This window comes from Armigeres subalbatus, chromosome 2 (assembly GCF_024139115.2).
Source record: "Armigeres subalbatus isolate Guangzhou_Male chromosome 2, GZ_Asu_2, whole genome shotgun sequence".
Classification (NCBI taxonomy): domain Eukaryota; kingdom Metazoa; phylum Arthropoda; class Insecta; order Diptera; family Culicidae; genus Armigeres; species Armigeres subalbatus.
The window spans coordinates 248062727-248090494 of NC_085140.1; the positions used below are offsets into that span (position 1 = coordinate 248062727).

Genomic DNA, 27768 nt, shown 5'->3' on the forward strand with positions numbered 1-27768 from the left:
CGAATTAGCCATCTCCGGATTGGCCTAGAGATGTCGTGAAATCCCGATTAATCAATTAGTAACTAATCGATTACTCTCTATTTTTCTCGATTATTAAATCGATTAATCGTTGAGTAGTAATCGATTCGAAATTAATCCTTTATCACAACGATGATTCGATTAATCGAAGTAATCGATTAATTTGCGACATCTCTACCTTCGCCTTCGCTCGCAAGGCTAACTGGAGCCCCCCAGGGTCATTTGGCATACTATTTGAACCGTTTGTTTGAGAAACTCCGTATGTGACATTTTTGTCCGTATTCAGGCAAAAAACACGATTTTTTTTCTTCGGAAATGTATGAAAATTTTTTCGTTTGTTTGAGAAACTGCATATGTGCACGCACTCTGAAGAGCAATTATGGAGTACTGCTTGCTGTTTTGGAACTGAAAGTGCCTCAGGATGTTGATTTTTGCCAAAAACTATTGATCTGTATCGAAGAAATCAAAAGATTCGGTACGAATTTGTTCAAAATCCGTTTTTTGTTTTCTCGAATTGTGAAAATGGATAGAGCGAGGATGATGGAGGTTTTCATGTTTCTATTGCAGGGTTTTTTATGACTGTTATGTTTCAAATTTGGCCCAAACATTCCATTTGAAGGTCGAAGACAGCCAACTTCATAAGATTCGGTCGACAAAACCCCCCTGCCAATAATAGAACAAACCAAAGCCGTCTGTTCCCATGTCAGTTTCTCAAACAAACGATTCAAGTATGGCAGATAATGAATATTTCTAGCATTTAATGTACCGTGGACCCCTGATAATTATGAACGGTACCTCATTCAAATTAATGGGCCTTTTGGAATAAATTGAACTTCTGGTTTACCTATAATTGCACCTCGAAGAATTGGCTTTGCCGCTCTTGGCTGGTTTGTTTTGATTCTGCATCCTTGCCTTCACGATGTTCATTTTTCTTATCCATCTATTCCAATGTGTTAATGACGCGCTTGAACTATTTTACTCTGAACGATGTTCAAATTGTTCGGGGTTCAAATAAAAGTGTTCAGATTAAAAGCGGTCATATTAATGGGGGGTCCACGGTATTGGGTACCTAAAGGCTATTTGGTATCAACCATTCGGTATAATTAGCTTATTTGGGTACATAATCAATAAAACCTTTTGATGTACCTAATATAATAAGCCGTTTGGCACAACGATCATTTGGTCCAATGGTCAAACAAAAACAAGTTAATTGCATGAAAATATAATTTCCATTTTTAGGAGTATGTGTTTGCCCTCAAAATCATTCCCATAAATAAAATTATTTTGCAGTTATATGTCTGTCAAACATTTTCCGCTCTTCGAATTTCTCTTTCCATGCTGCCACAAATGCGCGAGACTCTACATGATTTTACGATGGTTTACATACATTCCTGCTCCAATCAGCTGCTGAATCGTAACGAGTGCTTTTTAGTTGCATTCCTACTAATTTTCCACTTGAAATATAATGTGAAAATATTGGTTACAAAACTCGAACTAAGTTTATTTTAAATTTTTCCCCAAATAATAACAATACTTCTCAATATAAGATCAGAAATGAACATAACCACAATCTTCAATTTTTGGCTCCAGCACAATAGAAGATTTTATTTTGACTTCAGTTTGACAACCGACCGAATAGATTCTATTCGCACCACCCAGCTGATTTGCTTTCTACGCATACGACCGGAATAAGACAAATGATGAGACGATTCTATCTTTTAGAGCACACTACTTCTATTTATATCGAGAAAGAGTGCACAGAATGGCAGTTTTACGTTGCTTCAATATTGAATTGTGTGTCCTTGAAAACGCATTACATTTAGTTTTGAGAAAATACATGTTTATGACGCCGAATTATTATTCCTGGGTAAATTTTGAATAAAAAAGCAGTTATTTATCTTCTTCCTAAGTATTACCGTTTTTGAGATATGTATTTCAATTTTAATTTTCGAAAACTGAAAAAAAGTTTGTTTCCCGCCCTTTTCAAAACTTAGTAGCGATTCTTCATCACCAACAGTAAGTTTCCCGATTCGTATTGCCTGATTTTCTCAAAATTGTACGCGGCGTACGCTTCAGGAAAGGTACCGCCGCGCTTTTTGCACTCCGTTTACTTGATTCATATGGGTGAATAGCATTGCGGTGTATCGTTTGGCGCGGCCGTACCTTTCGTGAATGAGAATTAAAAATGAGAATTAAAATGTTTCTAAAACGTTAAAGAAATTTTTTTGTCAAAAAATTTTTAGTTTATGGGGTTAGAAATTCAACAATCTTAAGCGTTAACTACTTATTCGAAAAAAATATAAAAAATCGAGATATCCAAGTGTCTTATTTTTGTTGTGCTTTTAGAATTCTAACCCCGTATACCAAGATTTTTTTGAGAAACGTCCTTTATTTTTGTTTTATAACAAAAATGTACTTCATTTACTATACCACACCGTGTGAAATTTCAATGATTCTACTTTTTCTCTCGATGACAGCTGGTGGTCTTCTCCTCCCCTATTACAAACGCCGCGCAGTGTATCATATCCAGAAAATCTGACAATACACGAAATTTCTAAAATTTATACATGAACATCAAGACACACACAGCTTCCTGTATGGTGTTGAAAACATAAACCTCAGATTAAAAAAAATGAATCAGTTGAAAGGAATTCTAGATTACCTCGAGAATTGGTCGTATGTGCAAAACAGAGGCTATCTTTGTTCACGTTCTCTTTCGTTAATAGATAGACTAGAGTTGTGAATTTTTGCTACTTTGTCACTTCAGCAGGCTAGTCAAAGCTATTGACTTTGAATATCCACCAAGAAATCCGAAGTAAACTTTGATATAGTGTTGTGATAATCAAAAAGGAAAGGAAGCAAATAGAGATTCTGTTTTGCACATACAACCTATTCTCAAAGCAATCCAGAATAATAATTTTCTATGATTGTATAGTATTTCTCCAAACCTATTTTGTCATTTAAATATAAAAATATATCAACCAATTTAGTCCTTAATTGTTGACCTTTAAATTAAAAAACAACATCACATTATTTATCAAATTATTTTACTGTTTATTAATTTTATTTTGGTATACATTATGAATGATTGAGATATCGTCATTTGAAAACAGCTTAGCTTTTAAAAATTAATTTTGAATTATCTCGAAAACGGTAATAAAATAAATATAACAGCATTTTTGTTCAAAATTGACCAAGGAATCATAATCAAGCATCAAATATATATTTTGTCTTGGAGTCAATGTTTCAATAATGAGCCAAAAATGGCTTACACTAAAACTTTTTTCATTTTTTACTTCTGTATCTGATGTAGTTAAAATGTGTGTTTTGAAGTCAAGTTTTTGTGGTAAAAATTTAGTAAAAAAATAAAGATGGGGTTTTAAGATATTTCTATTTAACCAAAAATTAACGATTTTTTTCAGTGTAAATTAATTGTTTTGACCAGTATAATATTTTCCTTTTAATAAATTACTCGTGGGTCGATTTTTTAAATTAGTGGAAAATAATCAGTCTGCCGTCCGGAATATATGTGCAAAATTTCAAATTAAAGACATTCATGATATACTTTCGTTATTTATGTGTCAATCTGCGTGGAATGCGTCATTTCTGGGTTAGGAAACACTGTGCATGGATTTGAAAAAAAAAATATGAAAATTTAAATTTTTCGGGAATAAGGCAATCAGTACATTGTTTCTTCATTCAAATCACGAATTTACCCGGAATTAGGCTAAAAAGCAACTAACTCGTTAAAAACACGCATATGCCCAGAATAAGGCAATAAGACAGATGACTCTTGTAAAGCGGACTTCTGCCTGGAGTTTTTATAATTCCGTTGTCGGGGGTGACAATGGGTCAAATGGGGGTGACAATGGGTCACTGTTTCAACTATTAAGAATATTTGTAGAATGGATTGAATGTATCTAAGGGCAAGAAGACTAAAATATAAGAGACCATTTTGAACGATTTTGCTCTACGACCTTCAAGCTGCCTGTGAGAGCGATGACCCATTCTCATTCCTCAGACCCATTGTCACCCCCGATGGCGGTTCTCTTATTTTTTATGCCAAAAGGTCGTTATGCCAAATGGTCTTTATGCCAAATTGCCCTTGGTTATTTAACTCGTTATGCCAAATGGCATTATGCCTAACGGAGTTATGCCAGTAGCCCCTAAAAACATTCATATAAACCCTAAGCCCAATATCGATAATTCCAAAGCAAAAATATCTGTATTGATTTTGTAAATATTGGTTATTGTCCTACTATAGGGTCACGGCAGGTATTTCCGTCCATCGTCATAGGGGCTAAAACCAACGAAAGCAACGTACATTTGCTATAACTCCACTATAGCAGAACGTTTCTCCTGAGCTTACGATTTGGTACGTATGAGTTTTACAAAAAAGCGTCTCTTTTATTGGTTTTCGAGACTATGACGAACAGACGAAAATACCTGCCGTGTCCCTACTATTATTCGACCGCATTGTAGTCTTCCCAATGAAGGTTATCCATGGTCTTGCCGTTCAATGAAAATCAGAAGCACATCGTTGTGCTGTTTGCACATCTAGAAACATATTTATCCCGTGTGATTTCCTTGAGCACTGCAACCGTTCCACATCCTTTTAAAGCAATAAAGCACTAATGTAACGATTATTGTTTGAACTGCATTGCGGCGGTGCGCTTTATTAGCCATTTTAATAATTTTATTGGGCGTTCTTGTCATCACGGATTGTATGTACCAGAGGATGAGATTTTCATTCTGTGAGTCAAACTCATGTTATATTTTTTTTCGAAATATTGTGAGTGTCTGGATTGTACCATCTGCAATAAAAATTGTGAAACATTCTGTTTCGAGCGGTATTCCAACCCCTGTAACCGGTAGTTGCATAATTACAACTTAATTGGACTAAAATCTCAATATTCTACACATGCTGCATACACACTTAAAATTTTCCACCGATCTCGGCTGTGCAAATCTCGGTTAAAGTTCGTTAGCTGAAATATCGACGGAATAGACGTATGATTACGGCGGCTTCTTTGAGTGCCGCAGTAAACAAATAGCTTTTTCAGCTGAGATATCGGCAAAAAGTCACGAACCGAGCGCTCGGCTGTGCGGATCTCGGTAAAAGAATCAAAAAATGCCGAGCTGAACTAAGTGTGTAGTTCGTACTTGTATATTTTTAGTAAGATGATTTGTAGTTTTTATAAAATGCAGTCAATTTTGTACCAACGTCTCTTTTGTGCATTATTTCGTTTAGGAACGATAATAATCGACTTATAAAAATGCCAGGTCAAGTCAAAAATAATTTTGTAAAATAAGTCCAAAACAAATTTGTTCGTGCCCTGCCATACCAATCAAAATGTCTCCAATGGAAATCGCCTTATCATCGTGGTACAACAATCCTAATGTTTCTTTCATCGCCCATCTTGTTAAGATTATATCCAATGTTCAAGCTAAAAAGCTGTTTCAAAGCCTGTCGCCAAATAGCAGTCGTATCCCATCTAACAGAAGTATAAACCAAAGAAAAGAATGACTCACCTTGGATGAACTGGCAACCGGTGAACGGATCGCCCGTATAACCCTCCTCGCAGGAGCAGCTCGGCGTATGATTGATCACTGTGCAGCGGGCGTTGAGGCCGCAAGATCCCGGACACGGGTCGGTACACTTCTGCCGGATGCAGGCCTGATTCTGGGCGCACTCGTTGCTGAGCACACACTCGGGACGGCAGTTCGGCGGCGATCCGGTATAGTCCGGCAGACATGAGCAGGCTTCCTTGTTACCGACGACCTTGCACTCGGCATTCGGTCCGCATGGTGACGGGACACAGAGCGTCTTTGGACGCTCTGTAGTTGTACTGACTTCCTTGTAGCACCGTGAGAATGGATCACCGGTGTAACCCGGACTGCAGCTGCATATCGGGTTGTGATTGATCACTTGGCACTTGGCGTTCTGTCCGCATGAACCTGGGCAAGGATCGATACATTTGTAATTGACGCATGCTTTTTGCGAGTCGCACTCGGTGCTAAGCTGGCATTCAGGTCTGCAGTTTGGCGGGCTTCCGGTCATTTCCGGTTGACACTTGCAAATGGCAACGCCGTTCTGGATACGACAAATGCTGTTTGGTCCACATGTGCTCTGATCGCAAACTGGTGGCGCTCTTGTTATTGGCTCTTCTTGTTTCAACACACACCGCGTGAACGGATCACCAACCATTCCTTCCGGACAAACACACGTTGGAACGTGATTCACAATCTCGCATAGGGCCTGACTTCCACATACTCCGGGACATGGATCAACGCACTTGTAATTAACACAGGCCAATTTGTCGGCACAGTCACTGTTGACGTCACATTCCCTTCGACATCCGGTGAACACATCGTACGGATTTCCTTCATAGTTCGGTAGGCAGTAACACGCTCCGGCATTGTTTCTTTCTTTACATTCAGCGTTTGGTCCACATGGTGAGGGCGTACATGGCGTTAATCGTTCAGTCGTTGCTGTAAAAGATAACACAAAACATATCGAAATCATTCTTTCATAACATCACAACTTCGGATAACTTACGTGGAACGGAACGGTCACATTGCAACAGCGGGTTACCTTCGTAACCATCGCTGCATGTGCAAACAGCGCGATGATTAACAACTTGGCAGATAGCGTTGCTTCCACAGGCTCCTGGACATGGATCAATACAGCGTTCGTTCTGGCAAGCCAGGTTACTGGCGCATTCTGCATCGATGGTGCATTCCGGACGGCAGTTTGGTGGCCGTCCGATGTAGTTCGCTTGGCATGTGCAAGCCGCTTGCGTTCCTACCACTCTGCACTGGGAGTTCGGTCCACATGGCGATGGCAAGCAGGGATCGATTGGTTCGGATTCAATAGGCACAACCTCCTTCTTCACGCACCGAATGAATGGATCACCGGTGTATCCTGGCGAACAGCTGCAGATCGGATTGTGGTTGACTACTTGACAACGAGCATTCGTTCCGCAGGTACCTGGGCATGGATCGACACATTTCTGGTTAACACATGCTCGATCCTGGCTGCACTCGGAGCTGACAACGCATTCCGGTCGGCAGGATGGAGGAGTTCCGATGTATCCTGACTGACATGAACACACCGGATGACCGTTCACTTCCCGACAGAGGCTGTTCGGTCCGCAAGGTGATGGAGAGCAACCCACATCTTTAGGTCGTTCTGTTACTCTTTCTTCGAATGAACAACCTGCCGTAGGGTTTCCAGTGTATCCTTGCAGGCAGAAACATAGAGGACTATGGTTCTGTACTCGGCATTCAGCGTTCAATCCGCATACTCCAGGGCATGGATCCTTGCATTTGTTGTTGATACATGCTCGGAACTTGTCGCAGTCGGAGTTTTGAACACACTCCGGTCTACATCCGGTGTATGGATCACCGAAATAGTCCGGCAAGCATGAGCAAGATCCAGCACCGTTACGTTCTTTACACACGGCATTAGCTCCGCATGGCGATGGATTGCAAGGATTGACGGGTTCAGGGGCACGCTCTAAATTGGCAGAAATAAATAAGAAGGGAAGTCAGCGGACCGGTAGTCTACAGAAATAAAAATCAAACAAAGCATTTGGAACTAATCTTACGAATGAACTCTGTGCAAACTGAAAATGGATCCCCAGTGAATCCAGCTTGGCATTCGCAGACTGGATTGTGCTTAATTACAGTGCAAATGGCATTTAAGCCACATGAGCCTACGCAAGGATCTTTACATTTCTCGTTTACACATGCCAGATTTGCGGGACATTCGGCGTTTATCATACACTCCGGCCGACAGTTGGGTGCCCTGCCGACATAGTTCGGAAGGCAAGAGCAGGCCGGCGTATTGCCGACAGCCCGACACTGTGAGTTTGGTCCGCAGGGAGACGGCACACATGGATCAATAGGCTCAGATACCACAGGGCGTTCTAGAAAAGATTTATATACAACATACATAGAGTGAAAGATAGAGGATAGGGTCGGTAGTCACATGCTGTAGGAAGAAGAGTAATATAAACATGCTTACTTTCTTCCGGTAGACACCTTATGAAGGGATCCCCGGTGAAGCCAGGAGAACAGCTACAGATAGGGCTATGATTGACGATCTGACAACGTGCGTTCTGCCCGCATGTTCCCGGACAGGGATCTTGGCATTTTTGATTAATGCAAGCCTTGTCCAAGGGACATTCGGAGCTAACGACACATTCCGGCCGACAACTTGGTGGTGTCCCAATGAAACCTGTCTGACAAGAGCAAACCGCGTGTCCGTTGATTTCGCGGCATATGCTATTGGGTCCGCACGGAGACGGCGAACACGGATTGATTGGTTCGTTTTGCTCTAGAAGGGTGTATTTACATGGTTAGAGTGACAAGAGGTTCTATAGATACAAACACAGGAAAGCTTACTCGGTTCGTGGCAAGCGGACAGTGGATCCCCAGTAAAGCCCGAAATACAAGTGCAACTGGGCGAGTGATTGACCACGTAACATTCGGCATTGATTCCGCACACCCCTGGGCATGGGTCTTTGCATTTGTTATTGATGCAGGCCTTGTTACGTGGGCAATCGCTATTGGTCACACATTCCGGACGGCATCCACTGTACGGATCGCCGAAGTATTCCGGCAGACATGTACAAGAGCCAGCACCATTACGTTCCTTACAAACTGCATTTGATCCACATGGAGAAGGATTGCAGGGATCTTGTCTTTCGTCGCGTATTGGTTGGGCTATAATAGAGTGAAAGGATAGATAACACACACAAAACACAAATACACACATGCTTAGAAAAATATAGGATTCATATACACAATAACTATAAATATTTCATGCATCTACTTAAACTACTAGGGACGGTGTAGCAGGGTGAAGACTATTCCAGCAATATCTTAGAGTTCAGGTACTTCACCGTACTACCACCGTAATAGATAGATATACAATAAAAGGTTCTTACGAGGAATAGTCATACACCCAGAGAAGGGATCACCGGTATAGCCGGACGAGCAGGAGCATACGGGGGAGTGTTTAATCACGTTACAGATAGCATTGGGGCCACAGGAACCTGGGCATGGGTCTTGACATTTTTCGTTCATGCATGCAAGGTTTCCGGGACATTCCGAATTGATGGTGCACTCTGGTCGGCAGTTCGGCGCCCGTCCTATGTAGTTCGGTAGACATGAGCACGCTGGGACGTTCCCTACCGCACGGCATTGCGAGTTGGGACCGCACGGATTAGGAACGCATGGATTTTCGGGTACTTTGGGTTCCAAGTCTTCTATAAGGAGGATACAGATAGATGGATTCAGATAGAGAAGAGAAAGGAAACAGGTGACGGCGAACGGCTTACTTTCTTCCGGTAGGCACCGAATGAAGGGGTCGCCAGTAAATCCAGGCGAACAGCTGCAGATCGGGTTGTGGTTTATGACATTGCACCTGGCGTTCAGACCACAAGTGCCGGGACATGGATCAACGCATTTCTGGTTCACGCAAGCTTTGTCTTGAGGACATTCTGAGCTGACAGTACATTCCGGTCGACAAGCCGGAGGAGTACCGATGTAATTCTTCTGACAAGAGCAGACTGCATGATTGTTAACCTCGCGGCATTCACTGTATGGCCCGCATGGGGACGGCCGACAAGGATTCTTGGGAACTGGATCAGCTATGGCAACAGAAAAGTTTGAATAGGTAAATGACCTTTCATTCGAACATTGTTTGCAAAGAAAACCTACATTTGGGAATCTCGTGGCACGCAACTGATGGATTACCCGTGAACCCGGCTATGCATGAGCAGGTTGGAGCGTGGTTGGAAACGAAGCATTCAGCGTTCAATCCACACATGCCTGGGCACGGATCTTTGCACTTGTTATTGAGACACGATCGTGTTTTTGGACAATCGGTATTGAGGACACATTCAGGTCTGCACTCGTGATACGGATCACCGAAATAGTCCGGCAAACAAGTACAAGAGCCGGCATTGTTACGCACGTTACATTCAGCGTTCACTCCGCATGGCGAAGGATTGCATGGATCAACATGTTCTGGTTCACGGTGAACTAAAACAAAATCATAGATAGAGTCAAAATGTTTGTCAAGTATTGTTTTAAGTCGCCTAATTACTTGGAACAGGCATACACGCCGAATACGGATCTCCGGTGTATCCATCGTAGCATTTGCAGCTCGGTTGATGGTTTTGAACCACACAAGTAGCGTATGTTCCGCATGATCCAGGGCAAGGATCTTTGCATTTCTCGTTGATGCAGGCTTGCATTGGTGAACATTGAGAGTTTGAAGTGCATTCTGGGCGGCAGTTGGGAGCTCGTCCAACATAATTTGGAAGGCACGAGCAAGCAGCGGTATTGCCAACAGGCTTACACTGTGAATTCGGTCCGCAAGGTGAGGGCTGACAAGGGTTGACTGGGTCGCTTACGACAGGTCGTTCTATTGTAGGAATGTTAAGAAGCAATTTAATTACGAAATCCCATAGGCGTAGATTAACTTTAGCTTACTTTCTTCTGGGACACATCGGATGAATGGATCACCAGTGAATCCGTTCTGGCAACTGCAGATTGGATTATGATTGACAACCTGACAGCGTGCATTCAGTCCGCAAGTTCCCGGACAAGGATCTTTGCATTTCTGGCCGAGACAGGCCTTGTCCAAAGGACACTCGGAACTAACGACACACTCCGGTCGGCAATTCGGAGGAGTACCGATAAAGTTTGTGCTGCAAGAGCAGACGGCGTGGTTGTTGACCACACGACAGATGCTATTCGGCCCACAAGGAGAGGGTTGGCAAGGATTGATCGGTTCCTCTCGAACTGAACAATAAAATGAACGAAATAATTAGAGTTAGAACTTTTGTTGATAAAACAAATATCTTCAGATGGCTTACTTTCCGGCTGAGGTGTACAAGCCGTGAACGGATTACCGATGTATCCGCCAATACAAGTGCAAGTTGGCGCATGATTAACGACGTGACATTCGGCATTGCTACCGCATGTTCCTGGGCAAGGATCTACGCATTTGCTATTGATACAGGATCGTGTTCTAGGGCAGTCACTGTTCATGACACATTCTGGTCGGCAACCGACGTATGGGTCGCCAAAATATTCCGGCAAACAAGAGCATGAACCAGCTCCATTTTGTTCCCTGCACACGGCATTAACACCACATGGACTTGGTGTACACGGCATGGGTGGAGGATCGTAGGTTACTGAAATTTTTATCAGATAGATATAGAGTTAGAGGATGATAGATCGCGATGAAGTAAATGGATGATAGATGCTCGGAGTGAAGTGGATCTGAAGCTTACTTTGTATTCTATTGCAACCAGAGAAAGGATCGCCCGTATAATCGGGGTAACATGAACACATGGGTCTATGTGACACAACTCTACATTCGGCGTTGGGTCCACAGGAACCGTAACATGGATCTACACATTTTTCGTTCACACATGCCTGTTGCAGTGGACATTCAGAATTGACGACACACTCGGGTCGACAATTTGGTGGTCGCCCAATGTAATTGGACACACATGAGCAAACCGCTCGATTACTTTGAACCCGACATATTGCATTCGGACCACATGGTGATGGTTGGCAAGGGTTAGGATTTTCCTCTTGCAAGATCGGTTGTGCTAGAACGTACAGGGATGAAATACAGAAATACATACACATAACAAAAAGATAGATTAGCATGCACAAGCCTAAGCAAAAGCGTTGTTAGGGTCGACTGCTGATAAGAGCAGCCACCAAGCGATAGCGAATTTAGCAACGAAAGCCTCAAGATTCGGTTTGGAGTCTTACTCGGTTCTGGGTAACATCTAACAAACGGATCACCGATGAACCCTGGATTACAGCTACAGATCGGATTGTGATTAACGGAGCGACACCTAGCGTGTACGCCGCATGTTCCAGGACAAGGATCAACGCAACGCTGATTGATGCATGATTTATCCCGAGAGCACTCGGAATTGATCATACACTCCGGTCTACAGTTCGGGGGTGCCCCGTTGCAGAAGTCCTGACATGAACACACGGCGCGATTATTCACTACCCGACAAATGCTGTACGGCCCACATGGTGATGGAACACAAGGGTCTAGAGGCTCGTCTTTAGGTTCTAATACACAGGAAGTACAGGGAGGGATAGTTAGAAACAATACACAGATAGCACAATACAGGATAGGTCTTACTTTCTATTACAAGAAGGTGACAGCCAAGTGATGGGTTGCCCACGAATCCATTGACACACGTGCAGGTGGGAGCATGATTATGTACACGACATTCGGCATTCAGACCACAAGTACCTACGCATGGATCGACACACTTGGTATTGACGCATGACCTGTCGTACGGGCAATCTGAATTCTGAACGCATTCGGGTCTACAGCTAACATAAGGATCACCAAAATAGTCCTGCATGCAAGTACAAGAGCCAGCACCACTACGTTCTTTACAAATAGCATTTGATCCACATGGCGACGGGTTGCACGGTTCTAGAAATTCTTCCCGGTAGATGACTACAGACATAGAAAATTCACAGTCATTGGCAGTTTCGACGAATGTTTTTTTTTCGGATGGATAGCATATTTCGGACGGGCGGAGTAGTAAACGGCACTTACCTTTCGGACTGCATCCGGTGTACGGGTCACCCTCGAAACCTTCCATGCAGTAGCATTCGGGGCGATGATCACGAGACACGCATTGAGCATTGAAGCCACAGGATCCGACGCATGGATCTTTGCATTTCTGCGCGAAGCATGCTCGGTTCGATGGGCAGTCTTGATGAGTTTCACATTCGGGACGACAGTTCGGGGGAGCACCGAGCATTCCAGATACGCACGAACAAACAGCTCGATCGTTGACTTCGCGACACTCAGAATATGGCCCGCATGGACTCGGTTGACATGGATGCACTGGTTCAGCTGGTTTTGGCATACACTGCTCGAATGGATTTCCATAGTAATCACGCAAGCAACTACAGAACGGTTTGTGGTTGATGACCTGGCACTGTGCATTCACCCCGCATAGTCCTGGGCATGGGTCCTTGCATTTGAGATTTATGCAACTCTGATCGTGGGGACATTCTTCATTGCTGGAACATTCGGGTCTACACGCTGGCGGTGCTCCGCGGTAGCCTTCCGGACAGGAGCATGTCGGACGACCTTGCACTATTCGACATACACTATTTGATGGACATTGAGCGCATGGATCCGACGGTGGCATTGGCTGTGGAGCTTCCCGACGGCAGCCACGGAATGGATCACCAATGTAACCCCGACTACATTCGCATACTGGGATGTGATTAGCTACGGTACATTCAGCGTTTGATCCACATACTCCAGGGCACGGATCTCGGCAGTGTTGATTGATACAAGCTAACGGGCTTGCACAGTCCGAATTGAGCACACATTCAGGTCTACATCCCGTGTTGTAAGGATCTCCCAGATATGGTGCAATGCATGTACATTTGGCAGCCCCATTAACTGTCGAACAAACAGCATTCTCAGCGCACGGATTCGGGTAGCAGGGGTCTCTAGGTTCTGGTGGCGTTCTTTGCACTTCTGAACATCCAACAAAGGCATCTCCTTCATATCCTTGTTTACAGTTGCAGAACGCGGAATGAGCCACCACGTGACACTCCGCATTGGAACCACAGGCATTAGCGCAAGGGTTTTGGCATTTTTCGTTAATACAGGCCTTGTCCTGCGGACATTCTGTACTGAGAACACATTCCGGTCGACAGTGTGGAGGGCTTCCGATAAAGTTTGGTTGACACGAGCATACCGGGCGATTGCGTTTGACTTGACAAATCGAGTTCATACCGCACGGTGATGGATTGCAAGGATTCCTTGGGGTTTCGGTTGGTGGTTCCTTTTGTCTACCTTCGCAGATAACAAACGGATCTCCTTCTTGGTTCGGTCCGCAGCTACAGATTGGATTGTGGTTCAACACCTCGCACCTGGCTCCGACTCCGCAAGTGCCTGGGCATGGATCAACGCACTTCAGGTTGATGCAAGCTTTGTTCTGGGGACATTCGGCGTTGATCATACATTCCGCTTGACAGGCTGGTGGTACTCCTCGGAACCCTTGAAGGCATGAACATACAGCGTAATTGTCGGGTGTTGTGAGACACTTGCTGTTCGGACCGCATGGGTTTGGATCGCAAGGGGTAGTGTCCGGTGGCAGATAGGCCTTCTCCGTACAAGCGATCAAAGCGTCACCAGTATGCGTTGGTGGACAGTAGCATACCGGAACATGGTTGACAACTTTGCAGAGAGCACCTACTCCACATACTCCGACGCAAGGATCTTGACAACGGTTATTAACACAAGCCTTGTTACTTTGACAATCGGTATTGATTACGCACTCTGGTCTACAACCAACAAGAGGATCTCCGAAATAGTTTTTCTTACAGACACAGGCCAAGACTCCACCCATTCGTTTGCAGTCGGTATTCGCTCCGCAGCGAATTGTATCACATGTTTCGAGAGGTGTATCCTGTTGAATACACCTTTCATATGGATTTCCATACAGACCAGCAGGACAGGAGCACACCGGGCGGTGTTGCTCAACCGTGCACAAAGCATTATATCCGCAAGAACCTGGACAAGGGTCCTGACATTTTCCTTGCAAACATGCCAAATTGAATGGACAGTCTGTGTTCAATACACATTGTGGTCTGCATCGTGGGTTATGGATGGCGTCTGGTGTCGAGCACGGGTCACATAAGGCTACGTCATTGCCGTAGACTGAGCACACGCCCTGAGGTCCACAAGGTGAAGACTGGCAAGGTTGACGCGTCATGTTACGATCTTCCGGAATCTGCACGCACTGTACGAACGCATCTCCTGTGTAGCCGTTTGGACATTTACACATCGGAGTGTGGTATTCGACTTGGCATTCGGCGTTCACACCGCATACGGCACCATTGCACGGAGGTACACATCTTCGGTTGTAGCAAGCCTTATCGGTAGGGCAGTCAGAGTTCAGTTCGCATTCCGGTTTGCAGCCCCTCTTTGGATCGCCCTTGTAGTTCGGCAGACACTTACAAACTGGTCTACGGTTGCGCATCGTACACTGAGTGTTGAGGCCGCATACTCCAGGTTTGCATTGATTATCTGGAACCGGTGTATCCAGAGCGTAGCAACGGTAGGCTGGGTTTCCTGTTAGACCAGCGTCACAGAAACAAACGGGGTGATGCTTTTCGACCTTACAGTGAGCACCTGCTCCGCAAGCACCTGGGCAGGGATCAACACATTGGAAGCCAATGCACGCCTTATCGGCAGCACAGTCATTGTCTACGCGACATTCATAACCATGACAGCCTTCAGCACTTGTCGGGTCTCCACTAAGTCCAGGTGGGCATCTGCATGCCGGTGATCCATCAGTTAGAATCAAACATTCCGCTCCTGGTCCGCAAGGGTTGGGCTCACAAACCGATCTGGGCTGCTCCACACATCCCGCATAAGGATCTCCAATGTAACCCGATCTACAGTAGCACTGTTCGCGATTGTCCGCGATGTAGCAATCAGCATTGCCCCCGCATGGACCGGGTTTGCATAGTTCGGGCGTTAGAACGGGTTCAGCGCAGCTTCGGAACGGGTTTCCAATGCTTCCTTCTGGGCAGTAGCACACGGGGTTCAGGGACGAGTCACACACTGCTCCAACACCGCAAGGGTTCGGTTCGCAGGGATTCCGTGGCTCAATGCAACCTCTGATCGTATTGGGACTCTCGATATATCCGCTGAGACACGTACACTTGGCAAAACCATTGTTCAAAATTGCGCACTGTGTGTTCGGTCCACATGGCGAAGGTTCACAGGGATTGTGGGGTAGTTTGCAGGGCACCTCCGGCGGGTTTCCTTCGTATTCCGGTAGACAGAAGCAAGCGGCTTTTCCGTTGATTTTACGACATCCGGTATTTGGTCCACAAGGATTTGGAGTGCAATCGTCTCCTTCTGGAACTGGAGAAAAAGAATAAGATGTTTTAGTGTTTATTACTGGACGGGGAATTTGATTTCTAAGCGGTACTTACTGCAATTTTTGAATGGATTTCCTGTCAATCCCTTTGGACAGAAGCATACTGGGCTGCCGGCATCGATTTCACACATGGCGTTCAGACCACATGGGTTCGGATCGCAAGGGTTGCTGGGTGGACTGCATCCCAGTCGACCATCCCCTTTGTATCCAGGAGGACATTTGCATTGCGGTTTGTGATTACGAACATCGCAAAGTGCATTAGGTCCGCACTGACATGGAGATAAGCACTGGCCATTTATGCAAGCTTCATGTGAACTACACTCGCTATCGGACCGGCATCCATGGAGCTGGACGCATTCGATGTAGGCGTTTCCAGTGAATCCACTTCGGCAACGGCATTCGACACCATGATTCCGAGGGTAGCAGTCGGCATTGTCTCCGCAGGAGTCTTCCTGGCATGGATTGATGCAGACGCGGTTCAACCGGTCGCACAGCTTCTCCGGTGGACAATCTTCATTGTACTGACAGACTGAGCCCGGAGTGGTCACTACAAAAGGGATGCGAAGGAACTGTTATGGCGGCTCCGTTTCTCGAATTGGGATAGAAATCTAAATTACCTGGTTGACAACCTACGAAACCGTTTCCGTGGTAGCCTTCGATACAGCTGCACTCAGAACCGTGGTTCCGATTGATGCATACTGCGTTCGGAGCACACGGGTTTTTGACGTCGCATGGTCGACGGCACACGTTTCCGACACAGGCTTCCATGAGGGGACATTCGTCGTTCGAGGTGCATTGGACTGTTCATGGTGCAAGAAAGAAAGAAAACAGAAAAACGGGTGTGTTTTGAAAACTCTGGTGCATAGAAACCATATCTACAGTGTTGCACGTGGATCGGCATTTGTACATTCTGGATACATTTTTTTTACATCATTCATATATATCAAAAGTGGTTGGTGCAGAATGTTAACATTTGCTTGCTTGGTAGTGCATTAGTTGGGTAGAATAGATGAGAGGCGTTAGTGGTCCTTACTTGGTTCCAGTGGAGTGCACTTGATTGTTGGGTTACCCTCGTGACCCGCAGGACACGTGCAGATTGGTCGGTGCATTTTGGCGTGGCAGGTCGCCGTTGGTGCGCAGACGCCGTCGAACAGACAGGGATCCTCGCATACCTCCATGAAACAAACCTCCGTTTCAATACAGTCGGTATCCGATTGACAGGGTTCGGGTATTTTGGGTGCGCCAGGTGGTTCTATCGTACGTTGTTAATTGGGCGCAGATGTTGGTGGTGGTGGATTATAGTTTATTAGAACAATCATCGATTAGGTATTACTTACAAGTTATCATCAATGCGGTTCTTAAATGGCAGCTTGAAGATTTGAACTCAAAGATTACGACAATGTGCAATGAAAATGTCGACCAAAAAGCCGACTAAATGTCGTCCGTATATCGACTTTCAGATAATAATAGTCGTTTGTGATGTTTCGCTTATGAAGGCAGTTTTGTGGCTTCATCAAAGTTCAGTGAAGAAATAGTGCTCAATGAATCCGTTTGCAATAGATTGATTGTCAATTCATATTGACACGTTGCAGCCATCCTTGAGTTTCTATCTTTTAAGCTATTAACTCATTAACCTTGCATTAATTAAACAGCCATTTAAGTATTGATTAAGTTGGTTGGAGTTGTTCATACTGGTAGTAAGTCATCATTGCTATTAATTTGGCTTTAGGTTTATAATCTAACAGAAGTGAACAATTACATGAGATCTTTTCTACCAGTATAAACAAATCAAAATATATTCTTCTTTCTCGTTGTAAAAACGAGAAAATAGTGTAAAGTAGAGTAAGTAATAGCAATAGTTAGAGGTTAGAGTTAGAAGAGTTAGGAAGCATCTAGCAAACTGTAGGCAAATTTTATGAAAGAAGATCCAAAACATAATGCACTCAGAGAGTGAAACGAATCAAACTCAGGAACACAGGAAACGCAGTGTATAAAACAGTGTAGAAGTGCACAGATCGAAGAAAACGAGAGGACGAGGAATAAGAACGAGGATCTCTTGAGACAGGCAGCTGATTATACCTTTTGCGCAGAGTGTATTGGGAGGTGTCTTGTCTGTACATATAGGAATACAGTGTGATTGTTTGCATACTTCGGATATCTCGCAGTCTGAGGAGGTTTCGCAAGTCCTCAGCGGTGGTGATTGGGTCGTGGTCGTCGCAGTTTCACTCAACGAAGGAGCGTTCGTAGATTGTAACCCATCCGCGGAAGTGGGTTTTGTGTGGGGGATCGACGATACAGTAGAAATGTCTTCGACGGTGTGCTCTGTGGTGGGGACTGTTGTGGAACCTAAACCTAAGTCTAAATCTGTTGGGGAAGGGATTGTTGTTCTATCTGAAATGGGTTCATAGGGAAGGCCAGTTGTTCTAAACGATTCCGTTGCTTGGTCTGGAGATTGAGTTGCGCCGCCCAGATCCCGCGGTTCTGTTGCTAAATCCATTGTTGTTTCTACGCTTGCTGTCGTGGTTCTTAGTGTTGTCGTTTGGTGGCCATCAACACTAACAGTGCTTTCAGTAGGATGGGTAGGTGTTGTTTCCTTATCAACCATAGTAGATTGTTCGACGTTCGACGGTATTTCAGTAGTAGTTTTAGCTGCTTCGAATACCGAGACTCCCGTGCTGGTCATGAAGATTTCACTTTCCGCTGAAGATGTTTGCCCTGTAGTACTTGTCAGCTCATCGGTATAGTGTTTTGTAGAGCTGGGATATTCATCTGAGAGTGTGGACACAGTTTCCGTGGTCTTTTTTACAGTTTGCTCCGTTGTAAATACCCCGTCATTATATGGCGTTGTTTCTCCAGGTGCGTGACTGGAAGAAACCTTGTCCGTTGTGTAGTCAATGTCCTTCGGTTCGTCACTTTCCGACTTGATAGTTGAACTAGAAAATTCGAAACTAGTACCGGTGCCAGTTTGATCCACAACTGTTGTTGGTGTTGTTAAATCTACTCCAGAGTGCGTGGTGTCGGTTGTAAACAGTTGTTCTGTTGAATACTTCGTTGTCGTATAGCTATCCATACCGAACTTAGTGGTAGGACTAGCTGACGTGGTTTGGGTTTCATCCTTCGAATGCTCTCCTGTGACACCTTGGTAACCGGGAGTTGTAGATTCGTCATAACTATCAGAATACGCGACAGTTGTCTTTGCAGGCAATTCTGATGTGAAGTACTGTGATCCTACAGTGGAGGTCTCAGTAGCGCTACTTCCGGACCGGGTCGTCGTTTCCCCGCTTTCAGATGGCAGAGTGGAACTTTCTGTAGCTGAACTAAACTCAGTTTTAGAAGTAACGGTTTGTTGTTGATCCTTTTCTGTAAACTGAGATGTCGTTTCTACCGAAACTGTTGCAGTATGTGGAACGGTCGTACTCAACTCATCGTTGATCGAAGAACTCGCTGTTGTCGTTTTTGAATACGCTGAAGATGTCTCTGTCTGAACGGTTGTATCTTCCTGATCCAGTGATGAGGATTTCGAAGTTGTGGTTTGCATTTTATGTCCGGTAGTGCTGGTCAACTCCTTCCCATAGTCTTCTGTTGTTGTAGAAGTTTCATAGGCAACAGTACTTGCTTCCGGTGTCGAGATATCTTCCCCATCCTTTAGCGTGGATGATAATGAAGTCATTTCTATAGAAGGTTCTTGATCTCCCATTGTCGATGCATGCGTCGAAGATTTGATTGTGGTATAGTCCACAGATTCCGTAGTGAACGATGTTACGTCTACTGTACTCGACACTGCATCGGTAATGCCTGAGGGCGATGCAGTAGGCGTTGTGCCTTCTTGGTCTCCTTCAGAAGAAGAAACTGTCGTATAAAGTGGCTTAAAGGTGGTTGCATCATCTCGAACTGTGGGTAATGTATCCCTTTCTTGATCTTTAACAAAGGACGACAGTGTTGTAAACTCTGGTGTCTCGGCGGTTGCTGTTGAAGTAGTTACTTCCAAATCGTGTACTGTGCTTCTCGTAGTTGTTGTTTCCGATGGTTTTGTCTTCGTCTCAGTAAAGGATGCAGTAGTTTGCTCCGTCATTTGCTGTGTTGTGAATCCATCTTTAGTGGGAATCGTTGACGGAATGGTATTTGCATCTCCAGTCTGTACTTCCGCAGAATCCTTCGTTGTTGATCTCGATGTAGTAACCAAAGGTTCCTTAGTTTGGATAATTATATCTGGATACATCGTAGATGTTGGCAACTCTTGATCTTTTTCACTAGCCTTCGATGTCGTTGGCAATGTCTCCAGATCAGCCTGTGTTGTGTATTTAATTGTTGAAAAAGGTTCTTGATCTGTCGATGTTGAGTCAGCATATTTAACAGTTGTTTGTTGTGATTTTCTGGGCGTTGTTGTTTGGCCATCGTATTCTGTTGAGCTTTCGAAAATCGTATAATGTTGTGTAGTAGTTACATCCGAATGTTCCGTAGTTCGTCCAACAGTTGAAATCTCCTCTCTGGCAGTGGCTGGACTACTTGTAACTGCTAATATTTCGCCTTGAGTTGTCGTATCATATCCGGAAGTAGTTAGACTACTAGTTGTTTCGACCGTAGCCTCTTTTTCTGAACCTAAGGGCGTTCGTTTCGTGGAAGTGATCCTGTCAGCTCCAGTGGAGTAAATCACAGTTTCCGTAGATGTGATGCCCTTCGTTGTAGTCGTAGTATCGCCTACAGATGATTTAGTTTCCATAGAAGTATAACGTTCAGTAGTAGAGCCCGCACTGAGGTTAGAGTCAGTGTACTTTACAGTGGAAATCTCCTCCGTGGTTGTAACTGCAGCACGTTCTTCTTCATCCGTTGTGGCAGATGTTCCCGGAGTGCTTCCTGTAGTTATTGTACCACTTGTGGTTTCAAAATCTTTCAACACTTCGGTCGTATATCCGCTCGTCATGAAGCTTTCGGTTGACGTCCTTTCCGATGAAGTACTCTCCTTCGGATATTGGTCAGTAACTACTGGCTCTTCTCCCGTAGATGCTTGTGTTGAGGTCATGTCCGTCACTCTGTGGACCGTTGTCTCAGTGTTCCGATCAAATCGATCTTCAGTCGTTGATTCGTAGCTGGTAGATGTTACTTCTACATCTCCTACTGGAGAAGTGGCTTCCTTGATCGACGTACTCGTGTCTTGACCGAAAGGTGCATTCGTGAGGGTTGTTGCATCAATTTCGGCGGGTGTAGATTCAGTTGTCAGAACGTCTTCCCCAATTTGAGTCATTGTTGTTAATCCTTCACTAACTGATTGCACTTTTGTCGTTCCTGCAATTGTGGTCGACTTGAAAGTTGTATCCTCTATCATCGTAGTTGTTGTGAGTATTTCTGCTGAAGAACTTCCCGTTGTTATCCGCTCCGTTAATGACTCAGGAGTCATCTCCGGTTCGTGTTTTGTAGTCTCCAGCGTTGTTTCAGTGATCCTATCTGGCAGCATTCCCACAGTAGTAGTTTCTTGATCAACACTCGTGGAAGACGTAGCTATTTCACGACTTGTAGTAGCAGCGCCTGTAGTTAGAACTTCAGGAATGGTAGTAATTTGTATAACTCCGGTTGTTTTCGATGTGGTAGTACCGTCCGATTCTGCAGTTAATCCACCTTCTGCAGTGGATTCCGAAATAGTTGTTGTCTCCAATTGAACTGACTGAGTAGTAGGACGATCTGTTCTCGAAGTTGTTACACTCGATGTAGATTGTTCCTCAGTGTAACCACTCGGAACTGTGGAAGTTGATCTTTCATCGGCATACTGAGTTGTTGACATTCCTTCGAAAGTATTCCCGGTGGTCGTATCTTGTGCAGTTGACACTGGGCGTTTCGCTGTAGTAAGTTCCGGCTCAGTGTAATCGCGATAAGTGGATCCCGAAACATCCGAAGTCGTCATTGGCTGTGAAGTGGTTCGGGTTCGTTCATCATTACTAGCAGGAGTCGTTTTGTCGGAACGCTCTGTCGAAGATATTTCTTCATCATATTCTTTCCTCTTCGTCGTTACCTCAACTGTTTGTACAGAAGCTGTAGTTTGTTGAACCTCAGTGACAGGTTTGTCAGTGCTTATAAACGTACCTTCCGTAGTAGTTGTCTTATTCCCATCTACAGTACGGATCGTAGAGGTACTAACTGAAACAAGATCATATCCTTTGTCTGTCACTTTAGGTTGAATCGTTGGCTCATAGGTAACAGCTGGCGTTGGAGGAACGACCGTTGAAGGGCTTTCATCAGTAACAACGCGGTATTCTTTTGTAGTTGAATGATGTTGTGTGTCCTTAGATGTGGTAGTTTGCTCTGTTTTACTTTCATCTGGAACAGCAGTCGTACGATCAGAAGTAAGGTCGACATTACTTTTTGTTGTAGTGTCGTACAACTCGGTTGTTGCAGTGCCCATTGCTTTGGTAATATTCTCAGTTACTTCAGTACTCGTCGTTCTAGTCGTGGATATCGCTTCTGAAGTAGATGTTTCCATTTCGATCGGGCTCTGAGCTGAGACCTCCGAAGTTGTTCGTATTGCTTGCGTTGTAGTCGTTTCATTCATGATGATGCTGTAAATAGTAGTTGCTTCATCGAGAGCGACGCCCTTCTGAGGCATCTGAGAGGTAACCGATGGAGTGTGCTGCAACTCTTCCTCAGTTGTAACGGTAATGTGCTCCGTTGTATGAATTCTCTGCGTAGTTCCAATTTGTGAAATTGTTGTCGACTCTTCGGTGCCACTACGATCCGTAGTCGTACGGTCGGAGACGTCCTCCTGTGGCGTTCCTATGCCTTCAAAAGGCGTAACATCACCTAAGTTGACGCGTTCAGTCGTTACGGCTCTTTCCGTGGTGATGATATCATTGAGTGTCGTTCCTTGCATTGTAGTAGAGGCTTGCGAAACAACTTCGAATCCCTTATCGGTAACTGCAGGATATGTCACACCTTCGAATGGCGTTGCACCATCGTCAGTGACCCGCCCAGTTGTTGTAACATCCTTGAGCGTAGTTTCTATCTCAGCAACACGCATCGTAGTAGAACTGGTCGAAACTACTTCGAATTCCTTTTCCGTCACTGCAGGATATGTCACGGTTTCAAAACTTCCAGTTGTTGAGATTGGCTCCGTGGTGGATAACACCTTGAGTGTCGTTTCATGCACAATACTTGTTTCTTTATCGGTAACACTACGCATCGTAGTCGAACCGTCTGAAACGGAATCGTAGTCTATTTCCGTCACTGTAGGATATGTCATGTCGGAGGGCGTTGCAACACCTCCTGTAGTTGCGATTTTTTCTGTGGTGGTGATATCGATCGTTTCTTGTGCAACAGTTGTTCCATTTTCAGCAACACTACGTATCGTAGTCGAACCGTCTGAAATAAATTCAGTTGTTGAGATTTGTCCCGTGGTATATGAATCCTTAAGCGTCGTTTCTTGCGTATTAGCTGTTTCTTTCTCGGTAACACTACGCATCGTAGTCGAATCATTTGGAGCGATGTCATAATCTTTAACCGTCACTGTAGGATATGTCGTGTCGGAGGGCGTTTCACCGCTGACAGTAACACGTTCAGTTGTTCGGATTTGCTCCGTAGTGGTGATATATTTGGGTGTCGTTACTGGCGCAATTGTTGTGTCTTTATCGGCAACACTACGCATCGTAGTCGAATCATTTGGAGCGATGTCATAATCTTTAACCGTCACTGTAGGATATGTCGTGTCGGAGGGCGTTGCATCGCTGACAGTAAAACTTTCAGTTGTTGTGATTTGCTCCGTAGTGGTGTTATATTTGGGTGTCGTTACTGGCGCAATTGTTGTGTCTTTATCGGCAACGCTACGCATCGTTGTCGAGGCATCTGAAACAACTTCGAATTCCTTTTCAGTTACTCCAGGATATGTCACGCTTTCAGTTGGTCTTGTACCAAAGACAGTGACACGCCCAGTTGTTGGGATTTTCTCCGTAGTGATGATATCGTAGATAGTCGTTTCTCGCGTAATGTTTGTTCCATTCTCGGCAACACTACGTATCGTAGTCGTACCGTCTGAAACTAGTTCAGTAGCTTCTTTGTCGGTAACACTACGCATCGTTGTTGAACCGTTAAAAGCGAATACGTAATCAGTTTCCGTCACTGTTTCCGTCGTACCTTCGAATGGCGTTGCACCGCTTACTGTGACACGTCCTGTCGTTGAAATTTTCTCCGTAGTGGTGATATCTTTGAGCGTCGTTTCATGCACAATAGTTGTTTCATTCCCGGCTACACTACGCATCGTTGTCGAACTATCTGAAACAACTTCGAATGCTTTTTCTGTCATTCCAGGATATGTCACGCTTTCAAACGGTCTTGTACCGCTGACAGTGACGCGTTCAGTCGTTGGGATTTCCTCTGTGGTGGTGATACCGTGGAGTGTCGATTCTTGCGTAATGTTTGCTTCGTTTTCAGCAACACTACGCATCGTAGTCGAACTGTCCGGAACCACTGTTACCGTTACTTTTGGATAAATTATACCTTCAAATTGCGTTACAACACTGACAGTGACACGTCCAGTTGTTGTGAACTCTTCCGTGGTAGTTGCGGACGGCGAGGTAGTCTTTTTCTCGTCAACACTTCGGACCGTTGTCGAATCGTCAGAAACAACATCATAACCCTTCTCCGTTATCGCTGGATGTGTTGTGCCTTCAAATGGAGTAACCTCACTAACAGTTACGCGTCCAGTCGTTGAAGGTTGTTCTGTAGAAGACACATCTTCGAGAGTGGTTCTATGCGCGGCGGTAGATGTTACTCCTTGAATGCCACTACGCGCCGTAGTGGAACCATCAATTTCGAAGTCACTTTGCGTTGGTATACTTTCAATTGGCGTGCCACTGCTAGCTGTAACATGTTCAGTTGATAAAATTTGTTCCGTAGTAGAAATATCCCCGAGTGTTGTTGTTTGCGTAGTAATTGTTTCCTTTACCGTGGTCGAATCGTTGGTAAAAACCACTGGATGTGTCGTTGTTTTCATTACACCCTTTTCGGTGACGACTTCAGTTGTTGAGAGTTGTTCCGTAGTGGGTGTAGTCGAACTGTCGGTTTCCATCTTTTCAGTTGTCAGTGGAGTAATGCCACTAACCGTGACGCGTCCCGTCGTCGTCGTTTGTTCGATAGTAGTCACACCTTTGTGAGTGGTTCCATGCGTTGTTGTTTCTTCTTCTTCAGTACTACGCGTTGATGTCGAACCATCGTAAGAAGTTTCGTAGTCATTTTGCGTTGGAGCACTATAGGTTACATTCTCAAATGGTGAAACACTGCTAATTGTGACACGTTCCGTCGATGGAATTCGTTCCGTAGTAGGTGTTGATGTTTGCGCGGGAGATGTTTCTTGCTCAGCAATACTACTTATCGTGGTCGAACCGTCGGAAATAGTTTTGTCGGTGATGCCTTCTGTGGTGGTTGATGGTTGTTCCCCAGTGGGCAGTGCGGGTTGCGATGTAGTTCTTTCCTTTTCGGTAACAGTTCGAACCGTTGTTGAACTGTCGGAAATCACTTCATAACCCTTCTCAGTTACCATGGTGTACTCTGTGCCTTCGATAGTAGTAACGCCACTAACGGTGACACGTCCAGTCGATGAAGTTTGTTCCGTTGTAGACAAATCTTGGAAAGTCATTCCATGCGCGGTAGTTGTTGTATAGTCATTCTTGGTTGGTAGGGTATGAGTTTCATTTTCAAATGACGTAGCACTACTAACTGTGACGTGTTCAGTCGTAAAAATTTGCTCCGTAGTAGGAATATCCCTAAAAGTCGTGTTTTGGGCAACAGTTGTCTCCTGTTCTGTAACACTTCGCATCGTAGTCAAACCGCCGGAAACAACTTCGTAATCCTTCTCGGTTATTTCTGGACGCGTTACGCCTTCAGTACTGGTAACGGTAGTGCGCTCAGTCTCTGGAGTCTGTTCTGTAGTCGGTTTATCTTTGAGCGATGTTGTTAGCGCAATGGTAGTTCCTTCATCGGAGGCGCTACGATCTGTAGTCGAACCGCTGGTAACAACCTCGTAATCGTTTTGCGTCACAACAGGATTCGTTATTGCTTCAAATGGCGTAACGCCACCAACGGTTGTACGACCAGTCGTTGAAGTTTGTTCCATAGTGGACAACACCTCAGCTGTCGTTCCAATCGCGGTAGTTGATTCTTCCTTGACACTACCACGCATCGTAGTCGAACCTTCATAATCTGATTGCGTTACCGTGGGACTCGTTCCAAATGCTGTAACACTACTAACGCTAACACCTTCAGTTGTACGCACTTGTTCGGTCGTATGTGTCTCATCAAATGTCGTTGTCTTCTCAGGAACACTACGCAACGTAGTTGAACCGTCGGAAACAACTTCGTAGTCCGGCGATATCGCGGACTGAGTCGTAGTTTTTAATGGAATAAAGGTAGAAGATTCGTCTGGGGCGGTTGAAGTGGTTTTCCCGTCCACTTCAATCACAGGAACACTAACCGAGGGCACATTTGTGGTGCTCTCGGGCGAAGACATTTCATACTGTTGGCTAGTTGATGTTGGCGCTGTGGTTATTGGCAGTTTGGTTACGTAATTAGTTGTTATTGGCTCGCTTGTGTGTGGTGTAAAAACTGTGTGTGTGGTATGTACATCTGGCACCGCTGTCGTGGTATTATAATCTAAATCTAGGTTAGGAATTGTTGTTTCTTTGGTTTAGAAAAATAAAACAAAACAAAACTCGTTAATCAAAATCGTAGCTAAATATTATTGCGTGATGTGGATGGTGCTTGACACGGCAGCTGATGTGTGCATGTGCGGGTGTGGTGAGATACGTGTGTGTATGTGTAAGTGTTTTGCGTTTGTGTACGCGGTTCCACTACGTGATTCTCGACTGTGCTAGTGATGGTGAAGGTCGATTAGTGATTCTTTCGATTGATCAGGTGAGTTTGCAAAAGCGTTTCTAACCTAAGGCTAGTGATGAACGGTCAGTCTAGTCAGTCACTTACGTTCGATATCTACCGTCTTCCGGCGTGTGTCCTAGAATGCAAGCTTTAGCGAGATGGAGCTATTGGGGATAGGGGCGGAAGCTAAGCCAAACGATACAGAGGAGGGTAGGTTATGGTAACTATGGAGCTAGAGCTGTATGGGGAAATGAGAAATGGCTTTGGTTTAAGCTGGAAGATGTAAACATTAGATAAGCGTAGACCATCCTTAGCAGGACAAATGCGCAGAGTAGTGAGTTGATTAGATTTGTAGGTTAATAGGCACTGGTATATGATGGTATGCTCTTATGAAAGCATTAATATAATGACGCAACCGTGTGGGTTGCAGCAGCGCAGCAGCGGTGGCGGCAACGGCTTGCACAAGCGTACCATGGCGAGCGGTTTCGGTGGGACTTACCTTTTACGCAGGCACCGGTCAACGGGTTGCATGGAATACCAGGTTGGCAGTGTTCGCAGCCAGAAATGACGTTCGTGTCCCGTGTGATGCAGTTGCACCCATCGCATACCAAACCGGATGCGCAGTCACTTGCCCGCTGACATTGGCAAACTGTGGACGAGAATCGAAATACTTCAGCTCAATTCGGGTTTTTGAGAGTTCTATAATTGTATTATCTTAATAAGTAATTATGGTTGCATCGCAAAACACTAAGGCCAAGTTACGAAAGGATCATTTACATTCGAGTAACTTCAATGAACTTGTCTTGATGAAGATAATGAAGCTTGCATCAAAGTTTACCTACTTGGCATTGTTAGTAACATATCTGAGATTCACTCAGCTGAGCTATAATCAAAAAACGTGTTTGTCGGTAGAGAT

General features: G+C 44.7%; 1 protein-coding gene across 1 annotated transcript in view; it reads right to left on the reverse strand.

The window, feature by feature from the left end:
- The window catches only part of LOC134212048 (uncharacterized), a 472480-nt gene that overhangs the window by 50199 nt on the left and 394513 nt on the right, over positions 1 to 27768 (reverse strand). Inside the window, 19 exon segments of the mRNA XM_062689549.1 lie at positions 5551 to 6510; positions 6578 to 7537; positions 7629 to 7949; positions 8048 to 8359; positions 8428 to 8748; positions 8973 to 9293; positions 9366 to 9677; positions 9748 to 10071; positions 10136 to 10456; positions 10525 to 10836; positions 10911 to 11231; positions 11331 to 11654; positions 11824 to 12138; positions 12212 to 12538; positions 12641 to 15985; positions 16057 to 16548; positions 16619 to 16801; positions 17035 to 17253; positions 27352 to 27501. Coding sequence (XP_062545533.1) covers positions 5551 to 6510; positions 6578 to 7537; positions 7629 to 7949; positions 8048 to 8359; positions 8428 to 8748; positions 8973 to 9293; positions 9366 to 9677; positions 9748 to 10071; positions 10136 to 10456; positions 10525 to 10836; positions 10911 to 11231; positions 11331 to 11654; positions 11824 to 12138; positions 12212 to 12538; positions 12641 to 15985; positions 16057 to 16548; positions 16619 to 16801; positions 17035 to 17253; positions 27352 to 27501 — 10140 coding nt within the window.